At 38.8% G+C, this 22,270-nt stretch overlaps 1 protein-coding gene across 1 annotated transcript in view; it reads right to left on the bottom strand.

The window, feature by feature from the left end:
* Positions 1 to 336: 336 nt before the first annotated feature.
* Positions 337 to 22,270, bottom strand: part of MATN2 (matrilin 2) — a gene marked incomplete at its 5' end in the record, with an annotated part of 69,445 nt that continues 47,511 nt past the window's right edge. The window contains 18 exons of the mRNA XM_082479494.1: positions 337 to 649; positions 3,074 to 3,169; positions 3,416 to 3,526; positions 4,083 to 4,154; positions 8,227 to 8,379; positions 11,802 to 12,215; positions 14,948 to 15,070; positions 15,232 to 15,354; positions 15,496 to 15,618; positions 15,806 to 15,928; positions 16,100 to 16,222; positions 16,313 to 16,435; positions 16,530 to 16,652; positions 19,787 to 19,909; positions 20,122 to 20,244; positions 20,336 to 20,458; positions 20,819 to 20,941; positions 21,085 to 21,207. Of these exons, the coding sequence (XP_082335620.1) occupies positions 597 to 649; positions 3,074 to 3,169; positions 3,416 to 3,526; positions 4,083 to 4,154; positions 8,227 to 8,379; positions 11,802 to 12,215; positions 14,948 to 15,070; positions 15,232 to 15,354; positions 15,496 to 15,618; positions 15,806 to 15,928; positions 16,100 to 16,222; positions 16,313 to 16,435; positions 16,530 to 16,652; positions 19,787 to 19,909; positions 20,122 to 20,244; positions 20,336 to 20,458; positions 20,819 to 20,941; positions 21,085 to 21,207 (2,375 nt within the window). The 3' untranslated portion in view covers positions 337 to 596. The remainder of the gene's footprint in view (positions 650 to 3,073; positions 3,170 to 3,415; positions 3,527 to 4,082; positions 4,155 to 8,226; positions 8,380 to 11,801; positions 12,216 to 14,947; positions 15,071 to 15,231; positions 15,355 to 15,495; positions 15,619 to 15,805; positions 15,929 to 16,099; positions 16,223 to 16,312; positions 16,436 to 16,529; positions 16,653 to 19,786; positions 19,910 to 20,121; positions 20,245 to 20,335; positions 20,459 to 20,818; positions 20,942 to 21,084; positions 21,208 to 22,270) is intronic.

Genomic DNA, 22,270 nt, shown 5'->3' with positions numbered 1-22,270 from the left:
TGAAACTTTGGATTCTGATACCCTGCTAACCCAGCAGACTTCCCACTTTGCTCATTTACTTTCATCACAGTTTCAACACAAATGTATAAATTTTTATTTCTAACTGATTTCAGTAGTCTACTCTTGTTGGAAGAATATAAGTGAAACCTAATTGCTGTAAATGCTGTCCCGCTTGTTCTGTTTTTATATATGTAGAACTATATATGTACCCACACAGATAGGGTGCTTCAAATACTAGCAGAGTGGAGGAAGGAGATACAGAAAAGCAAGCCAAATAAATTCATACCCTCAAAGTACTTCAAAACATGGAGGTTTCACTTCAAAAAATAACAGCATTTTATTATTTTGCATAGCTCATTTCACTTGTTTAGTTCTGCTTAATTGGAATTTTTGCTAGTTACTAAATTGTTATATATATAAAAATTTTCAATATTTCTTATCTGCAATTAGTGAAAGACAGACCACATAGTATATAGATGCAGGGATCCAAAATACTCTTTTCAATCTCGGACACAAGGATTTGTTATTTTACTTTGAACCAGTTTAAGAAAATAGCTCTGACAAGTTTGTATGTATAAATATACAGTATATTTTGATCAGTACTTTAGCCTGCTTTCCAAGTCTTCCATTCTCTTCGTCATTTCTTCCAGTAGACAAAAGTTAAGGAAAGACTGCTACTGATAGCATGCATTAATAGAAAAACAGTGTCAGCTGCCTGATTGCTATGGGCCATAAACTTGCTCTTGTTTCTGCCCTTTCTTACCCTCTGACTCTCAGTAGTTTCTGATATAACACTCGCCCTGTATTTTTGTTGTTCTGCTTTGATCAGCTGAGTCGAGAAAGCTGTGTGAAACGCCATTCATTAATGGGCATACCTTGACATCAAGTTCAGGCTACAGCTTATTAAAAAGGCTGGTGGTTCTGAAAACTGTCTGGTTTCCTCTAATTTAAAGGGGAAGCTAAATACTTATCCTAGTTAATGCTATTTAACAAATGTTTCACTTAATCACATGGAAAACTACATGTAAGCCAACAGGAGATTATAAAACTCTACAGAGTGCCACGACTGCAGTAAGAATGTCCACTCGTGATGTTACATTCCTGCCCTATGGTGGTGTAGCATAGAGTACTGTTTACAAAGCCAGTGGTTTCTAGACAGATGTGGAGCAGGGCACAAGAAGCTCCGTGGGATCAAGGGCTGGCTCTGCTGAAAGTAAGGAACTAGCAATGCAAAGCAGTTTGCAGCATTGCTTTCCTGATAAGCACCTCCACCTGACAGGAATGCTATGTCTGCTGCAGGAGGAGGTTGGATCGGTACTGTTTACCTAACCACCTCTCCAAGAGACATAGTAAGGCTGGAGCTAGGGGAAGCTGAGAGGAAGAGGGGACCTAGCATCAAGAGAGAACTGAAAGCCCACCTTAAAAGGACTAACTTGCTCCACCCCACTCTTAGCTTGTTTCATCTAGTGTCTTGATGACAGTGTTTTGAGGTCTTAGACAAGGAAAAATGGACAACTGGGCATACAAAAGCGGGATCTTTGACAAGGTGCTGTTAAAGGTTGGTTAGCATAGACAGGCAAATTGAAAAAAAAATCACAGGGTTCCCTGCTCAAATTGTAGAGCAAAAAAGCACATGTTGCTAAGCCCTGTTTTCTTTGATTCTGAGTAAGCTCAGAGTTCCTCATAACGCAGCTGCAGGAGATCACAGTAAAGAGTCTAAGGCTTCTGCTGAAGGGTGAAGGAGTGGTCTCCTTTCTTGTCAGTATCTAGGTTGGAACGGCATGTGTCTGAATAACACGCTAAAGGATGTGGGAAATCACCTAGAGATTTTTCTCCAAAGTAATTTGGAGAAGTCCCTTCAGAGATGTATAAACGTTGATGAGCATTTGAAGCATCTAGCAATAACCTTATGCAATGGCTTTCTCCCCCTTCGTGGAAGTAATTCTACTTTGCATGGAATAATTTAAAATGATAATCAAGTGATCAGAACATGATTCCTTAAGCTAACTGCTGAAGGATTCACTTGGGAAGGTGGAATATATAGTGAGGTTGGTTGCCTCACTGTAGCTATTACACTAAATAGCTGGAGGTAAGGCCTGACCTGGTAGGCAATTATTTTGCATCGGGTTAAGAGCCCTCTGTCGTCTTTCCTGCTGTCATCACTACTGAGGGCTTTGTTAGCCTGGCTCTGGACAGACTGTTAACTCCACAGGTTCCTCAGTCTGAAGCTGTTCTTGTCTAGGAAGCACACCATTACGAGCCATTGGTATCACTGCACTCTTCTGTGCAGAAAATAAGTACTTATTGATCTTGAACACAGTTAGAAAACTGAAATAGAAGATGTGATGTCTTCTATTTATTTGATTAGGCAAAAGCAGCTTTCATGGAGAAAATACAGGAATTTGCTGCATAAATACTGCATGATGCAAAATATTGCAGAAGGTGTACTGCTATTTTGCTGCAGTTTTCTCCTGAGACATCTGGTGGATGTTCCAGGTAGTGTAAAGGCTACTGTACTAACTGCTCCCTCAAAAAGATAAACTTGGGGGGGGGGGGGAATGCTGTTGATCTGCACTTACCTAATTTTTATCTGCATATTTGCTCATGCAAAATTATTCAGACCTCAGTCCTCCAAATTCCTCTTCATTTACAGTATTGTTTTAAATGACTCGCTGCCTCTGGTGCTTAACCAGGCACATCTCTTGTATTGTGACTCCTGTAAGCCAGTAAATGCTATTTCGGTACGATCTGAAGAATTAACCCAAAGCAAAGAGTGTTAGTCTTGAATGTGACCAGTCATTTCTTTGCTGTCCCTGAAGGTGTTTACTGTTAGGGATTATTAAAAGTTAAGATCCTTATTAATATTTTGGTCCCTTCTATGAAGAGAGGCAGCTTTCAAGTCTTGAAAGCCTTGGTTCTTGGAGATTAACGTTATCTATCAAGTAGTTTAGCTTTTCATTACAGTAGATTGATTTGAGCTATGGAGACAGCTTAAACCTGATGTGTTATAGTTTCTTTTAACCTGCCCCCCCCATTGTCTTACATGTAAGAAACAATTATTCTGAAAGGATATATCGTTGGGTGAGTTTTCTTACTTCATTGGTTGCATAGTTCTGGAATGTTACAAGGTTTTCACATTTGCACTGGTCTTTATCTTTTGAAGCTTTTGCTGAAAAACAGAAACAGTCAAGTATAGACTAAATGCTGAATAAATCAAATGGGATGGGGGAGGAAATGACAAGGACTTATATAATGCAGAGCAGGTTTAACACAGCTTCCCGTTCTCAAAACAAGTCAACATCCAAAGGAATGCTCTGGGGCAGATATTGCAAATACTGGAAGATAGCACACAACACTTAGGCCTATATATTCAAAAAGCAGTCTGGATTATTTTAAACAAAGGTCACCTGATTACCTGTTGTTCTTGTTGAGTGAGTGTGACTGTCTTCAAAAAGATACTTGTGGTGTATTGCAAGATTGGGACAGGCAATGACATCTGTGATGGCTATTGTGGTTGATTCAGGTCCTGCAGGAAACCCCCCAAAAGTCTAAAAATCAAACCCACTTCACTTAATCATACAGTATTTTTTTTTCTACTCACATGCACTGAGTTCTCCTTAATTAGTGAGTAATCTCACTGATTGCAGTGAGGATCATTCATGGAGAGGACTAGGGATACAAAGATGTGAAGGACCCAAGCCATTGGGCTGTATTTACTGTCTACAGGATTTAAGTTGTGGGTTGCAGAACTGAAAGGGAGTTGTGAAGGTTCCTGTGAGAAATGGAAGTGATTGAAAGCTGAACATGCTTTAAAGCATCAAGCACAGTGTTGAAATACAGGTTTCCCCATGAAGTAATTTGTTTGGATGGTGTAAGAAGCATGCAGCCATGCATTTGTTACAGTGGATCTCCAATTTTTTTGTAGAAAGCAGATTGGAATTGCAGAAAGCGTGGCGGGAAGGGGAACGGGACAAACAGTTCTCTCATAGATGAATTGTTAGGGTTCCCTACGAAGGCAGCGTGAAGAAGCAACTTAGCAACGATCTGGGGAGACAGCAGGACACTGAATTAAAACAGCCAACCTGAAGGCTGTGGACCAGTCTTATGAGACTTCCCAGATGCTGGATCTTGCTGGTGAGCTGACTCTTTCAAGGCTGGTAGAAAGAAATTGCCAAAGGAAATGACATCACAAAAGGAGCAATAAAAATGTTCATACTCCCTAGAAACGGAGATGCTTCTTAGCAGTAACTTAGCATTTCTCTCTGTCTCTCATAACACATGGAGAATGCCTCATACCTGTGCAGTTTAGAAGAGGTCCGATGTTGATGGAAACCCCAGGACTCGCCCTTCAACTCAGACTATCAGAGGAACTCTTCCTAAACCAGAAGTGCTTTATGAATAGATTAATAGTATTGAAGCAATCTGAAATTACAGCAACCTACTTTGTGTCCTTCAGTGAAAATTCTTGCATATTTCATTGTCATTCATCAGTCCTTTGGGGTGAACTGAATAAGAATAAAAAGTGCTTGGAGAAGGAAGAAATTTCTTGCTCTCCTTCAGTTTTCTCCTTCATAATGGGAAACATTGATCTGGGAGTTGGGAGTGTTTAGGTGAGAGGGGTGCAGTAGAGTTTATTTGATGCACTACAGTTATAAGCAAAAATACAAGTTTTTAATTCATGAAACAACCTTTAAAATGTGGGAATTTATTTCAGGCTCAACATACCTATCTTTTTAGTCTAGAGAGAAATGAAAAGCTATCATATATGTAGGTATAACCACCACAGGAGTCATTCTGTGCAGTATCCCTCTCTTGACGCAAGAGGGTAATGTAGAGGCAGCTTTGCTTCCTTAAGAATGGGTTCTTTTCTAGAAAATAAATGCTTCACCTTCAATTAACTGTGGAGCTCTTAATGCCCCAGATGAGCTGAAGAACATACATTTAACAACTGCACAACTTGATCAACTCTGCCAGGGGAGTGGATGGAGTGTCTGGGGCTCCCTGCAAATATATACAGAGTTTCTTCACTGAATGTGAATGTGTGAGGGTAAAAGGTGATGGTGCAACCTCTCCTAATACACTATGAAGACGCAGTAGGGATGTGGAAGATACTTCTGGGCCCCACAGGTTTGTTACAGCTATTGGGATCTGTGTTAGTCCAGTGGATTTTGACAGATGTGCAGCAATATGCAGTTGTGCAAAGTTGCACTGGGAAGAAGATGAGATCCTCTGGGTGGGGGCTGGAATGCCCGAGCATGAGGAACGGGGAATGAACAGAGATGAGTGGTTGAGTAAGAAGACCAGAGTGTAGTTCTGCCCACTGAAATACTCCATTTATGTCAAGAAGTCTGTGTGGAACCAGCTGATGGAAGGAACACAGATTTTAGAGAAGAGTTCAGGGCAGAGAGGTGTGGCATGAGATGATAAGGTAAGGAATGAAACAAACTGGGCGAGGAGTCTAGCAGAAGAATGATCGACTGGGAACAAGGATGGTGAGATTTCCAGTGTAGGAGGGAAGAAACAGGTAAGATGAACCTTGAGTGTTTGACCCAGAGTAATGGCTTGCTCTAGAAGTCTAGAGGCTGTCTTTGGAAGAGCAGAGGAACTGACCTGAAAAGTTTGAGCTTTGGACACTGGGCTGGTATAGACAAGTAATTGGGATTCAGATGTAAGGGACTGGAAAGAAGACTGATAGATGCAGTGGCAGAAGGTCTCAAGCTTGGGACAGGAATTGGGCATGACAGAAACTCCTCATCAGGCTTCAGAAACTGGTTGGGGTTAGAAGACTTCTAATCTCATCACCTCTGTAAAGCTGTGAATAAGACAAGCAGCAACAGAGGCTGCTAAACCTGAGTCCCTTGGTGAAGTCAGTGCAGTGAACATAAATATTTGAATTTGTTTTGGAATGATGCTAAAGTTGGGTGGTTTTAGTGTTCTGTTTTCTAACAAAACCTAAGTATTTTGTTAGGAAAAGCCTATGAGAAAGTGTCTTCAAAAAAACGTGTCTTCAAAAGCAGTGGCTGACTATTTGCAGCAGTGAAAACGATACGCAATTTGGAAGGAGAACAGAATGTTAACCAGCAGGCTGCTGAGTAATGTCATCTGATCAGGGTTGGGGTCTTGTGACAAAAATAGTGTGTGACCATGTAATTAAAGGCTTCCATAATGCACATACTCAGAACAGGGGTGAAGAGGCAATCATGATGAGTGCATATTATGTATGACATTGCTGTAGCCTCGTTAGTGCTTCCAGTCAGATGAGAAATGAACATTAACCAAATCAATGAATAGGAACCTTCTGACTGAATTTGTCTTAATAAGTGGCAAAAGAGAAAGCCACTTTATTTTTTTTTTTACTAATTATGAAGAATAATTAATACTCATCAGCAGCTATTCTACAAAGCTGATGCTTTGTTGCAGAATAAAAGGAAAAACCTTACCCCAAAAGAGATCTGGAGGGATTCTACTTTACTTGGAAACATGCAGCCCATCCACAGCTGGGACTGGGGATGAGAGGCTTTGGCAGTGGAGTCCATGCGGTTCAGAGGGTCTCCCACTGCCCTCGCAGGCTGGAGCCTCAGAAGTCCTCAGCTAAGGATCAAGGCTTGAGTAAAAATTAAATTACTGCTGTTGCAAAGAAAGGAAATAATTTAGGCTGTAAACCGAAACAGAGGAAAAAAAATGAGCTTGTGTAACAGGCCTGGAGGCAGAATTTCTGGTGGAGTGAGTTGATGAGCAATAGGTAGTCCTGGAGTGTCCAGAAAAACAAGGCTGGGTCAGTCCTCGGCTCACAGGTGTGAGGCATTGCTTGCTGGTGAGAGACGAGGAGACAGAAGCTGAGAGGCACCAGCTCTGCCTGCTTACTAGAGGTGTAGTCTAGAAACTGCCACAAAGGGGCAGGATTTACTTATTTTTCATAAGTAATGTAGTAACATAGTTAAAAAAAAAAAAAGAAAATCGTGGTTGCTAAACACTGCTGTGGGTACCTGAGGGATGCATTTCCATCACCAAGCTCTGGGGTTTGGTAATGACTGAGAATTATTATACCAGTTGCCAGAAAGTTTTTGCTTTGGCATCTCCCCAAGCTTTTAAGATGACATGCTGTCATCAGCAGATTATCTGCCTAATAAGAAGGTTAATCTAATAGACTTGGTTTCATGCTGTCATAGTATTTTGAATTTCAGAAAGATGAAACTAGGACTTCTTAGGACTGAGAGAATCCCAAAGAATATACCAGCTAGGAAACATTCTCACATTCTTTCTTGACATCTGTATGAGGAAGAAATGCACTGCTGCTTGCCAGCCAATTTTACACAATAATGTTAAAGAAGAAAATAAAACCTGTTTGCATTTAATTCCAAGAAAAATAACCAAATAAAAGCTTGTGAAAACTAAATAATCTTGCACAATTCTAGTGCTATGACTAATATTCACATTGACACTTCTGAACTTTGCTTCAGGTACCAACTTCAATGTACAAATAATACTGAGCCCTGGGAATGTGTGAGCGGGAGAGACATACTGTCTTCTCTCTGGCTGAACAGCTTTTGTGCCAGCTCACATTCCCCCTTCCCCTTGCAAAACTTCAGCTGGGATTGTTTATAAAAAGGCTGCTTGTGCCAGAGTGAGGAAGGGTGCTTTCTGACACAAACCTTCCACATTTGTGGAGCAAAACTTGGAGCTTATGCATAACTGAGACCACTCTTTGTAGCTGTGAATGTATGTTAGGTGAACTGTTTTTAGTCTTCTATAAATACGCACAACAGCTCTTGATGATTTATTTTGCCGTGGTTTACGTTTTTGCCACTGGTCTTAAGAGTAATTTTTATTCTCATTAAGACATCACAAATCCCTGATTATTTTCCCACATTCCTAATGAAGTAGATCATGCTTCTTTGGCAGGGTGGGGTTCAGTGCATGGCTGACTTAACTGTAGGAAAAGAAAGGGGAGGGAGCACTTCTGGGCACGGAAGTGTACACTTTATGCAACCTTTATGACAGTAAAGGAAAGACAATTATTATGTACCTTTACCTCCTGATAGGTTAAAGGTATATATTCCTCACATATTAAAGGACAGAAAAATTACCGTGAAGGACTTACGCCTTGCAATGTTTGACACCAATGATCTATGACCTATGGTATGACACTAGTTGTCCTTTTAGGCCTGCAAAAAATCTGTAAGCATTCATTCCTCTTTTGTCTCAATTAAAGTGAAATACTCTTACCTTCACAGATTTGGGCTCTTAGCTCTTCACTTATGTCCTCCATAGCTGTGAAATCCTCAGCATAGAAAAGATGTTTATATGATGGCTCTGAAGCAATTTCCAGCAGTTCTTCCTCAATTGCTTTTCCTATTCCAATGGCATAGATAATTATGCCTAGATTTAACAGAAATTGCACATAATTATTACATCAGCAGTTCTAAACCCTTGCTCCTCCATGAAAGGAAAATATGAGCATTAGTCACTTTAGAGCTGTGTATATATATATATGCTGTGTAACTTCAAAACTGGTTTTGAACAGGCTTAATGTGCTTTAATTATTGAGAGATGTGCAGAAACTCACTGCTTTGCTGTAATTTAACAGTTTTTAAGTAAAGAGATGACAGTTGCCTGGCCACTACTGATAGTAAACGAAGCCAGAAAGAGCACTGCAAAACATCCAAGAGAATCACACAAGATTTCAGTTGCACTGAAAGTTCCTGGTTTGTGTGTGTCTGTATACATAGGGTGTGTGAAATAAAGCTAATTACCGGGTTGATAGGAAGACCTGTTATACATTAGCCAATGGGGCAGAATCCTGAAATATGGCAGTAATTTTTTTAGAAAAATATAAATACTTAGTGTTTCACTGAAATCCTCAGAGACCAGATTCTTGCACTCTAAGGGATGCTAGTGGGCTGGGAGGCATTGCAAAGGCACCCAGACCCACGAGGGTAAGAACAGGGGAAAAGAAATTATTTGTGGGGCTAGGAGAGAAAGAGCTTTACAACAGGGATGCTTGGGACAAGGATTTCACCAGCTGAGGTGCTAGGAAGAAAGCAAATGAGGATTTGTAGTTTTCTTCACTCTGAAAGCAGGGAAGGAGGAAGTGGTTCACAGCGGTCTCACTGGGCAGATTTTAAACAATGAATGCAAAACTTCGTGGTCTTCAATATCCCCCTTTTTAGCAGTTAATTTTATTATCATGAACATATGATCTGGTACAACATTTCTCTTTACCTCAGTTCTGGCTTAGAAAGTGTCCACAACTATTACTGATTTTTGTGATTCATAATACAACTATTAGCATCATGGTATTTCAAGCTCTTTTTTAAGATTCAAGAGCAGAAGCTGCCTTCTAAGCTGGTTAGTTTCGGATAAAACAGGACGAGGAGGTTTGATAAGTATTATCACGTGGTAATAACAGCTACACACTCACTGAATTGCAACATAAACCTTTTTGCAGAAGAATCCCAGGCCTTATAACATCATAAAATACGCATTTTCCAACTCTTTAACATTTAACATAAGCATCTCCTTACTTTTCGTCATGAATCTGCCGACCGTTGCACTTTAGCCAGGAAAGTAAAACATTCACCAGAAGCTGATTCAGTTTAATGAATGGAGCAGTCATGCTGAGGTCTGTTGCTTTTTAAAGACTTGGAGATATCACTGATAAAACATTCAAGGCCAATTTCATATTCAGCATTACTACATTGCCTACGCTGCAATTACACAGGGGATGGATTTGGCTTGTAGCATTACAAATATCAGTGTAAGCAGTCCGGAGCTGAGGTTTCATTCAGCAAGTAAGCAAGGTTGGCTTGTACTTCTTTCCTTCTTCAGTCCTGTAAATCCTCCATGTGCATTCCCAGATCTCACTAGTTAGTGTATAAATCTTTGGTTTTGTTTTTAATATTTTAAAAACCACTTTGTTTTTACCTCGTTGTAATGGCGTCCTTGTTAGCACATGCTCTTCTCACATGCTTGGACGTTTTTCCCTGTTCTCCTTACAGAGAGGTGTCAGTCCTCACCAACGCTATACTAATCGTGTATCAAGTTATGCTTGATATATCAAGTCAATAAAACAAGAACAGAAAAATGTGCAGCATCTTCTAAAGTCTGGCTGTTTTCCCTGTTTTGTGGGCTATCAGCTATGGTTCTTAAAGCAGTTTCTCATAAAATAATAGAAAATGTTTTACAAAGAAAAAAGGGATCCTTTATTTTCTTGAAAAGTTTTGAAAATTTTCAGTTGACTCTGTAAAAAGCTGAAAAGTTTCTAATTTCTGGTACAGGTGTCCTAGGGGATGGATTTCTGCCCTGACTAAATTCTAATTCTAAATTAAAAAATCATTAGTTTTCAGTTTCATTTCAGCATATCATCTGATAAGGCACACAGAAACAGAAAGATAGACAGCACCACAGCTATATCCTTTTGTAAAGAAGACCCATTTTCCTTCCAGAACACCATCAGCACTATAAAATTGGCTAAAAATACATGTAACAGAAAATATAACATAACCAATTAGAATCATAGAATGGTTTGGGTTGGAAGGGACCTTAAAGATCATCTAGTTCCAGCCCCCCTGCCATGGGCAGGAACACCTCCCACTAGACCAGGTTGGTCAAAGCCACATCCAACCTTGCCTTGAACACTTCCAGGGATGGGGCCTCCACAACTTCCCTGGCAATTTGTTCTGGTGCCTCACCACCCTCATAGTGAATTTATTTTTCCTAATATGTAATCTAATACTACCCTCTTTCAGTTTAAAACCATTACCCCTCGTCCTATCACTACACTCCCTGATAAAGAGTCCCTCCCTGTCTTTCCTGTAGGTTCTCTTTAAGTACTGGAAGGCTGCTATAAGGTCTCTCTGGAGCCTTCTCTTCTCCAGGTTGAACCCCAACTCTCTCAGCCTGTCTTCATAGGAGAGGTGCTCCATCCCTCTGATCATCTTCATAGCTCTCCTCTGGACCCACTTCAACAGGTCCATGTCCTTCTTATGTTGAGAGCTCCAGAGCTGGACGCAGTATTCCAAGTGGGATCTCAGGAGAGCAGAGTAGAGGGGCAGAATCCCCTCCCTTGACCTGCTGGCCATGCTTCTTTTGATGCAGCCCAGGATACGGTTGGCTTTCTGGGCTGCGATCGCACATTGCTGGCTCATGTTGAGTTTCTCATCAACCAACACCCCCAAGCCCTTCTCCTCAGGGCTGCTCTCAATCCATTCTCTGCCCAGCCTGTGTTTGTGCATGGGATTTCCCCGGCCCCCATGCAGGACCTTGCACTTGGCCTTGTTGAACTTCATGAGGTTTGCACAGGCCCACCTCTCCAGACTGTCCAGGTCCCTCTGGGTGGCCTCCCTCCCCTCCAGCGTGTCGACCGCTCCACACAGCTTGGTGTTTTCGGCTGTACTTTGAAGAGACAGGTTGGGTTGTTTTTTTTTTTTATTGTTTTTTTAGAATTTTTTATGAAGTTCCAAGTGTTCCCAAATCTCTGTATCAAATGTGTACCCTTAGTGGATATGTTCAGGGTACTGCATGGCATGCAAGGCGGGTAGTACCACTACCTGTGGATGGCACGGAACCCCAGTGGTGAGACACTCATCATGGGTCCTGCACTAGGGATGATATACGTGCCTTGTAGCAAAGGCTCCTGTGAACACCAAAGATCTGATGTTCTGCTACAATGGTCACTGTACTAGCCAGACTGCTATGGCAAATTCTCTCGATTAGCACATACTGTAGCATATCCATACTATATCCATATCTTATTTCTAACTATTTGCCTTTTAAAATGAGTAAAAAACATCTCCACTTACCATTTCGCTTTGCCCTAGCAGCCCACTCGGAGACTTCATCTTGGGCTCGTCCATCCGTAAACACAATAGAGATTCGAGGGACATTTGCTGATAATGGTCTTGCTCCTTCTGTTTCTGTGAAGCTTCTCTCAAACATTTGCTTCAGAGCCAGTCCTGTCATGGAACCTCGCCCCATGTATTTCATTTGTGATACAGCTTTCTTCATGTCTTTGGCTGAGTTGAACTGCCTTAATGTAAACTCTGTGCGAACTTCAGTGGAATACTGAAGCAAACCAACTCGAGCAGCTTTGGGTGAAATCTCAAGTGTGTCCAAGATTCCTGAGACAAATTGTTTTACAGTTTCAAAATTATCCTCTCCGAGACTTTTTGATCCATCAATCACAAACACCAGGTCAACTGGGCCTTCAGTGCACCCTGTGAAATAAGCAGCAGAGCGTTCAGATCATTAAAAAACTCCAAAAAGCTGAAAGAGGGACCTAGATACCCAGGGACTGCATAAACTCAGAGATCATCTAGAGTACCTTATTCCTGGCTCATCCACCTTTGCCAGTGTGTCTGAAGATATTGTGTACAGTCTATATGAAAACCTAAGAGTGTGCCTATGACCAAGAGCTTAACAAAAATGTAATCACAGTGAATACCTACCGAGATGTACTTCTTTGCAGAATACTACAACTCTTAATACAGCAACAATCATAAAATTTTAAGAATGACTGTTAAGCGGAGAGAATTGTGTAACAAGAACAAAGCTAGGATATAGAGACAGACCTGCCATATTTTTTTTCCAGGGATAAGCCATTATGCTAATTTTACATTTGTGTAGATGACCAGCACTGAAAGATGTGGAAGAGAATCACTGGAGCTGCATTTGTGTTGCAGAAGTAGCAAAAAGGTAAAGGTGGTACAAAGAAATGAGTCAGTGAAGCCACACTTGTATATAAGGTGAAAATCTAGGAGTCATATTTAGAATGGCAGGGAACAGTGAGGCAAAAAACAAAGCTTGTGGAAGGCTGAGCGAGAAGAGAAGGGTTAGGTAGCCTGTCCTAGAGCTTATGATGAGGTTCAAGTCTGGAGATGAAATTCATACAATGCAATTGTTTTTTACAGCACAAACTTAAACCTCTAGTTGCAGAAAAACAGCTAAAAAAAAATAGGTGAGAGAGTAAATGCTAGAAATGTGCCTAGCTGCTAAACATGGATCAGAATTGTTTATATAAGTTTATTTTGCTTGTAACACTAACAATCTTGTAATTAGAAGGCTTATGTATTGCTGAAATTAACCTTTTGTGGTTTACCTATGTTGTGGTTTCAGCTGGGATAGAGTTAACTTTTTTGCTAGCAGCTGTTGTATTGCTATGGTTTGGATTTGGGATGAGAAATAGTGTTGATAGCACACTGGTGGTGTTAGTTGTTGCTACGCAATCAAGGCCTTTTCTGGTCCTCACACCGTCCCTCCAGCGAGCAGGCTGGGAGAGCACAAGAAGTTGGGAGGGGACACAGCCAGGACAGCTGACCCCAACTGACCATACCATATGACATCATGCTCAGTATGTAAAGCTGGGGGAAGAAGAAGGAATAGGGGATATTCAGAGTTACAGTGTTTGTCTTCCCAAGTAACCATCACACGTGATGGAGCCCTGCTTTCCTGGGGATGGCTGAACACCTGCCTGCCAATGGGAAGCATTGAATGAATTTCTCATTCTGCTTTGCTTGCGTTTGCAGCTTTTGCTCTACCTATTAAACTGTCTTTATCTCAACCCATGAGTTTTCTCACTTTTACTGTTCCGATTCTCTCCTCAGCCCCAAGCAGCAGGAGTGAGTAAGCAGCTGCATGGTCCTATCTACTGACTGGGGTTAAGCCACGACAACCCATTAAAGCTGGGAGCTTGTCAGGAGACTGACAGATTTGGAGATCTTACACTTTTTGGCAAGTGCATGTGCAAAATCATAGCAGTTTGTAGGCACTGTGCATCAATGACAAGGTTAGGGAATTTAGGTACTGGAGAAGATCTTCAAAGCTGCAGAGTGGTTCTGCCAGGTGTTTGGTTTTGTTTTTTTTTTTTTGTTTTTTTTTTTTTTTTTGTTTGTTTGTTTGTTTGTTTTTATTCTGGAAAGCAATTGCCTCTAGCAGGCATAGATTAATGTGCTTTGTGCAAGGGGCTGGCTGCAGAGATGCTTAGCTCCTATTTGATCAATGTAACTTCCAGGGAGAATTTGCCATTCTAAGCAATGTAAGATTTGCATCTTAGTCTGGACCAAATTAACTTTGACCTTCACTCATCTCTGATGTTTGTATAGTAAGACTGCTTAAGCACTATACAAGAGAGAATTGTGCATTACTGAAAATGTCTGTTACCAAGTCAGTGTAGGAATAAGGAATTTTCAGCTTTAAAGCTCATGCTTTTCTTAGACAATAGCTCTATTTTAAAACTGCTGTCCAAGAATTCCTTTCTGCAGTCATTTGAGGAAAAGATGTGTCACAGGTACTAAGGTGATGGAAATACAATGAATAGGAATATCAGAACCACCTTGGTATCATTGCATAAGTCAAGACAGGGCAGCAGTTCATGGTGAATAGTTTTAGTTAGGATTGAGGTCAGCCAGGAACATGTTACTGTTCTTTTGGTAGTAATAGTCTCCCCAATTAAGGCATCCATTTTTGCAGAATAAATGTTTTTACTGAGTTCCAGTAGAAGAATTTCTCCACCAAGTATTAAGGGGTGATGAGATAAATGCATGTCATACTCTAAGCATGTCATGTTAGAAGATAAGTGAATAGTATTAATGATATTTTAAAATGGAGTACATAAAGATAAAAGCTCCACAGTATATGAATCTGATTAAAGTGCACATTCCTTGATAATAAGATTTCACTTTGGCTTTTTTCCCCGATGTTTGGAAAAAATTATTATCCTACTTGACGCTATACCAAAACAACTGTTCCAATTTGTTCCAATTGTTTCTTGCTTACAAGAGCATCAAGTTAATTGTTCAAGACATTTTCCATCACACTCACATATGCTTTGGGCTTTCAAATATTATACCGTTTTTGAAGTGAGACTTTTTTTAAAGTAAGGTATTTGAAGTGAGGTCAAGTAATTTTAGAAATCAAAGAAACAAATGCTTTCTAAATGAAATGTACTTACTTCTGCATGTTTTCTGATCCTCTTTTAGTACATACCCCTCCTGGCATTTGCAGATGTATGAATCGTTATTATTAACACAAATATGTTCACAACCATGGGCAACTGATTTGCAGACATCTTTATCTAGAAAAAATTGAAGTATTTATATGTATTCTATTTAATATTTATACATTCAAAGACTCCAAACATAATATTTGAAGAATGTATGACAAAGGAGTACAACTTTGTTCGTTTATGTAGCAATGCCAGAGAAGAGTGGCTGACAGACATATTGAGTTACTTACTTCGACATGTTTTCCCATCTTGTCGCAGAACAAAACCCTCATGGCACTGACAGCTGTATGAATTGTTATTATTAATGCACACATGTTCACAGCCATGGTCAATGGATTTACATGGGTCTTTATCTGAGAATTGTTAAGACAATTTCCTTATTAGACCACTCCTCAAATGCACAACTAGCATGAACAAGCTTTGAGTGAAATTAAGTCTGTTATTTCTTTTATGACTGAAAAAACATATTCCCCATAAAAGTTTCAGCTACTCACTCCTGCATGTTTTCCTGTCTCGCCTCAATATAAATCCCTTGTGACACTGACATGTGTATGAATCGCCAGTTGGAACACAGACATGTTCACAACCATGGTTGACTGTTTTGCAGATATTTTTACCTTGGAATAATGAAAATTATATTTAGCACAGTTAACTAGGTAAATAACTTTCACAAAATATAAAAATTATGGCAATAATCTTCCATGAAGGAGCTCATTTCCATAAAGTTGATTAACGACACAAATAACACATTACCATGTTTCATTAACAGATCGGGAAGTACAAAACAAAGATTAAACAACTTACTCCTACAAGTTTTCCCATCTTCCCTCAGTGTGAAGTCCTCATGACACTTGCAGATATAGGAATCATCAGTATTAACACAAATATGTTCACAGCTATGGTCAACTGAGTTGCAAACATCTTTATCTGAGAAGAGTGGATTGAGTTTGTGAGGTGAGGTTCATTAGGGAGAGGTGGTATCTTTTATTAACCAGCTCAAATAGTTGGAAATCACAAACATACACATGTGCAAACACTCACAGCCACAACACGTAAAAGCCTCAAATAAAACATACTTCTATAGCTCAGGCTACTCACATCTACATGTCTTTCTGTCTTCCTTCAGTATGAATTTTTCATGACACTTGCAGATGTAGGAATCTTCAGTATTCACACAAACTTGTTCACAGCCATGGTTGACTGAATTGCAAACATCCTTGTCTGCAAACAGAAGAGTTGGTAGTCAACATACATTAGCAGAGGCCTCAATTATATGTGTAATTCATCAAATTAAGTTCTCTTGCTACTTACTTCTGCAGGTTTTCCCATCTTCTCTCAGTAGGAACCCATCACGACATTTGCACATATACGACTCATCAGTATTAACACAAACATGTTCACAGCCATGGTTGACTGATTTGCAAAGATCTTTATCTGAAAACAGATGACAGCTTTTGCTGGTTAATGCATTTCTACACAAGCATAAGCCACAGATAAAAAGTATGCTGATAAATATCAGACTACTTACTTTTGCATGTTTTTCCATCTTCTCGTAGCAGGAATCCCTCCTGACACTTACACACAAATGAATCACCAACATTAACACAAGCATGTTCACAGCCATGGTTGACTGATTTGCAAATATCCTTGCCTGGGAATAGTTAGATAATACTTAATGTGGTTTGCTAGTTAAACTTTTCTTATAAATACAAAGACTGTAGGGGTAATCCCAGGAGCAAAGAAAGATGGAAGCCTGCAAACTGAAAGCAAATCTCTGGCTAGTTAAATTATAGACAGCTTACCTTACACGGTGCATGAGTTCTTTACCATCTGAACAAAAAGAATTACATGGTTTGGATGGCCTCCCACTGACAATAAATTGTTTTAGGACTAATCTGAGTAGATTAAGGAGGAGTTTACGTTAAGAACAGTAAGCATGAAAGGAGGGAATAATTTAGTACCGTCATTTAGCACAAATTCATGCTGGTAAAACCAAAGTTAAGTAAAACACCACAGGACAAGACACAAAATAATTCTTTAACATCCTTACATCAATGCCACGAGTCTGCATAAACAAACCCCAGAAAAATAGGAACTACTCATTTAAAATGATAAATAAAATCTAACTGGTATTGCTGAAAATTGATGGGAGCATTTGTATGACTGCAATGTTAAAACCAGTTGGTTAAAACCTCTTCAAGAAGGATAGATAGGGAGAAAGTGCAGAAGTGGAGCCATCTATCAGCGTTCCCTGTTTCTTTTCACTGCAACACAAAAGAAAATATTCTCAATTGCTAGTGGAGAACTACCTTTACACAGAAAGTAGAACAGTACTGACAGCCAAGTTCAGATTGACTCTTCAGCAAAATACTTAGGTTAAATGTGTAGGGAATAAAACCATATTTTTACAAGAACTTCAATCTGGTCCAAATTACCTGGAGGTCTCATGCTGCCAACACAAAAATTCAAAAAACTTACTACAGAGGACAATCTTCTAACTAAACAAGTATTACATTTAAGACATGGCAATCTGAACTAGATCCCATTATAGCAGACAAAGAAAAATATATCATATAAATAAAAAATAACATCTGCTTATACACAGCTGTGTGCAACTGAGACACATTTGTTGTTTATAAACAGAATCAAATACAAACCAGCAGCAGAGATGGCTATTACTTCAAAAGGATGAATTTTACACAGCTGAAAGCAAATATGAGCCAGAGTATTTTGGGATGGGGGGAAATAATAATAATAATAATAATCAAAAAAACCACCAACAAACCCAAAGTGAATTATTGTGTATTTAAGGTTATTTTACTAGATACCCCCCAAAAATGTAGTCCCATAATCTAAAAAGAATGCCAGAGTAGTTAAAAAAGCAACCTCATCTACAAATTGAAATTGAAAACAGCTACAAGATTTGAACAAAGATTGAAAGAAAGGTACATTCACAATATTTACTGAATATAAAAATATTAGGAATTTGAAAACAATAAAATAATAAAAGACAAGGGGGTGCATGGCCAACAAAATAAAAAATAGTATGAGTAACTTATTTAAAGATTATTAGGAACAAAAAGCATTCTAAGAATGCATTGTTAATTAATAGATAAAAATAGTAGGGTTGCCAGTCTTATGCAGCAATGTTAAAAATATTTAGTGTATTCAGATCTGAACTTATGATATAGGCTACTGATTATATTCTTGGAGTGAAGAGTTTCATCAGCTGAGAAGTAGGTCACGCAGCACCTACTGAACACACGCATTTTTAAATCAGTAACTCCAGACAACTTGAAGCAAAGAGTTGTAAAAGACCTGGCTGAAGAACACCTTGGATGCTTAGTGTTATATTTCAGTAACTCCTAGAACTCCGAGGAAGCTCCAAAACACTGAGCTCCATCCCCAGTGTATGCACACATACCAAAAAAATACTATTGTTCCAGTGTTTGAAAAGGATGAGTAGTTCATTGTAAAGCTGTCAGCTTGACATTGATCTGTGTTAAAATAATGGAATAGGTAATGTGGAACTTGATTCAGAGTAAAATCAAAGAAAAAGAACATCAATTAATTTGGTGTTATGGAAAAATAGATCTCAGGAAACTAAATAAATATCTTTTTAATTGATTATGAGACTGGTTCATAAAGCTCATGCTATTTATACAATGGAGCATTCAGTAAGGTAGCAATCTTGGTATTTACTGTGAACAAGAAAACAGACTACAGAATGAACATTATATGGATTAACACTGGCTAGAGATGTCTTCAGAATAAATTGTAAATGGGGGAACATGCAGTGGCTTTCTTTCTATGAATTTGCCTTGTTCCTCTACTACTTAACGTTTTTATAAACAACCCAAAAGAAAATACAAAATAATCACTGACAAAGTTTGTAGGTTACTCCAGTTTTGAGAGAATGGCAAAAAAAAAAAAAAATACAGCAGCTGCTGATATAAGGAGACATGAATCTTTTTGCAAGCTGGATAACAGCTTTAAAATAGACAGAATAAAGCTTATACATTTAGAAACAAAGAATGAAGGCTGTACTTACAGGATGTGGGACACCTGTGTGACTGAGAATCTTGAACAGCTTATGATCATGGTAGATAACTAACTGAACATAAGCGCTAGCAGAATATTTTGGTCACATACTAACGCTATCTTTATTCATAAAAAAGACAGATAAAAAAAAGATAAAATATAAAAAAAAAGATAGGTAGATTCAAATAAGAATTAGGTGGCTTATAGTTCCTCTACCCTGGACCCTGCTGTGTCTCCTATTAGAAGACTTTGTACCACTCTGGTGCCCCCACAAGGATACTGATAAATAGCAGAGATTTTAGGGGAGCAAGAAGAGACTTATGAAAAGATTAGAAAACATCTGAAGAGCCTGAACAATTTTCAGCTGCTTTTCATTTACAGAAGAACATGCTAAGAGGTTAAGTTCAGGAACAGGTTAAGTCATCATCTGCATGAATATACACAGAACAACGCACTGGCAATTACAATTTCAACCCATCAAAGTAAAATGCAGCAATGTCTCCTATGCTCAAGATTAAAACTCAACATACTTCATCTAGAAATTGAGTTCACATTTTAAAAGCTACATTCAAACCTTAAAATTGGCTGATTTTCTGAAATGTATCTTTAGTTCAAACAATAATTAATTCATAGAAGTCTTATGATCTATAGAGAACAATATTCTGTGCTGACCACTATGAATCAGTGAATAATGCCCTCATAAAAGGAAAATGAAATTTCTTCTTTTATTTATAAACTACTTACTTCGGCATGTTTTCCCATCTTGCCTTAGTACAAATCCATCATGGCACTGGCAAGTGTATGAATCGTCATTATTAATACAAAGATGTTCACAGCCATGACTGACTGATTTGCAGATGTCCTTATCTAGGAATAATTTAGATTTTATTTACTACAGTTTGATGAAGGAGAACATTTCCAAAACTTTAAAGACTAGAAGTAATAAACTCGTAGTAAATAAAGAATTTATCCTCCTTTTTGTCAGGCAAAATCCCCTATAAGAAGGCCTATGTCTTACACAATATGTTTCTTCAGTAGACCTCCAAGTGCAAAAAATATAGTAACATAAAATAACTTACTTTTACATGTTTTCTTATCCTCCCTCAATATAAAACCCTCATAGCACTGGCAAATGTATGAACTATCAATATTCACGCAAACGTGCTCACAGCCATGGTCAACAGAATTGCAAACATCTTTATCTGGAAAAAAAAAATGTTACCAGTATTTAAAACATGTCTATGAATGCACAGATTATAAAGGAAATCTTCTATTAAACATAAGAATACTTACTTCTACATGTTTTTCCATCTTCCCTTAGCGCAAATCCCTCATAACACCGGCAGATGTATGACTCATCAGCATTAACACAAACATGTTCACAGCCATGGTCAACTGAACTGCAAATGTCTTTATCTGAGAATAGTTGATGATATTTGGTTAAAGCACACCTACAGTGAATGTATCATGCAGGGAGAAGTAATAGGTTTTACTAGGTCTACTGGTATCATTGGAAGAAATGGGAAAAAAATTTAGGCAGCAAACGCTTCTAACTCTTGGTACCTGAAAAACTGTGAGTCTTTTTTGCCTCCAGTCATATCAGTTTGGCTATTAAAATACACTATTTCTGTCCACAGAGTCTTTTACAAGCTTCAGGCATGTATAATAATACTAGTCCTATATTATAACAGTAAACTGTCGTTGTATTTGTTAGAACACTTCCACAAGTCTACATCCTGTAGATAGAAGTCTATGACTAATTATCAGGGTACTTACTTCTGCATGTTTTCCCGTCTTCTCTGAGCAGAAAACCCTCATGACACTTGCAAACATACGAGTCATCTTTGTTAACACAAATATGCTCACAGCCATGGCTGACTGATTTGCAGATGTCCTGTCCTGGGAATGATCGATATAAATGTAGGTTTTGAATGAAAACATGTTAAAAAAAAAAAAAGTAGATATCAAAATGAAGAGTTTTTTTTCCAGTTCTTTTTCCTTGCCTGACGCACATGCAAAAATAATAGACAGCAGTTACTCACTTCTGCACGTCTTGCCGTCTTCTCTCAATACGAATCCCTCACGACACTTGCAGATGTAGGAATTGTCAGCACTAACACAAATATGCTCACAGCCATGGTTGACTGATTTGCAGACATTTTTACCTGGGAATAATTTAACAGATAAAAAATTATGTTAGTTAAGGGCAAGATATTCAAAGTCTCACAGTTCCCAGGTACTGAATGTTCTTGTCCTTGCGAGTACACTGCAAATCATTTCTAGCACCTGCTGTCTTTTTTCGTTGCAACAAAAAGGTACACCTTTGTTCTGCTAATTTTACAGCCATACTATTAAGGAAAAGTGCACTGTTCCAGTTCTAGAATTTGTAGAATTTCAATTGTCCCTAGCATGCAGATTAGTGATAGACAGGGATTTCAAAAGGCATCTAAATCCCACATCCACATTTCAATTAAACTTTCTGGTGAGAAACACATCTTCCTATCATTATCTTTTTACCTTCAGTAATGAACCTGCTCAAACCTGAAACACTTATGCTTTTTTTGCCTCTGTGCTTAAGTTCAGAAGGTGTTTGTCATTTTTCTCTAAAGTAGGGTTACAAAAGTTTGGTGTAAGTAGTGTTTTAAGGGTAGCAAGAAAGACAAATTGTATGATCCTGCTGTGAAATTCTGGAAAATGATCAGCTTTAATTGGGCAAGCAGATGTTCAGTGGACTTTTCTGATACAGAATTTAGATACAATTCATATTTCAAAATAAAATCAAATCTATAAATTAATGTCAGATAAACTAATATCTTACTTTCACTTTCTTCCCCATACCATTTATTTTCCTGCAAGGACTTAGAATAGAATAGAATAGAATAGAATAGAATAGAATAGAATAGAATAGAATAGAATAGAATAGAATAGCCTATTTCAGTTGGAAGGGATGTATAACCATCATCTAGTCCAACTGCCTGAACAATTCAGTGCTGACCAAAAGATAAAGCATGTTGTTAAGGGCATTGTCCAAATGCCTCTTAAACACTGACAGGCTTGGGGCATCAACCACCTCCCTAAGAAGCCTGTTCCAGTGATCAACCACCCCCTCTCAGCAAAGAAATGCTTCCTAATGTCCAGTCTAAACCTCCTCCATCACGGCTTTGAACCATTCCCACATGTCCTGTCACTGGATCCCAGGGAGAAGAGATCAGCACCTCCCTCTCCACT

The sequence above is a fragment of the Vanellus vanellus genome (assembly GCF_965231255.1).
Source record: "Vanellus vanellus genome assembly, chromosome: 2".
Lineage (NCBI taxonomy): Eukaryota > Metazoa > Chordata > Aves > Charadriiformes > Charadriidae > Vanellus > Vanellus vanellus.
The sequence above is the reverse complement of the archived record's forward strand: the minus strand, read 5'-3'. Positions and strand labels throughout refer to the sequence as shown.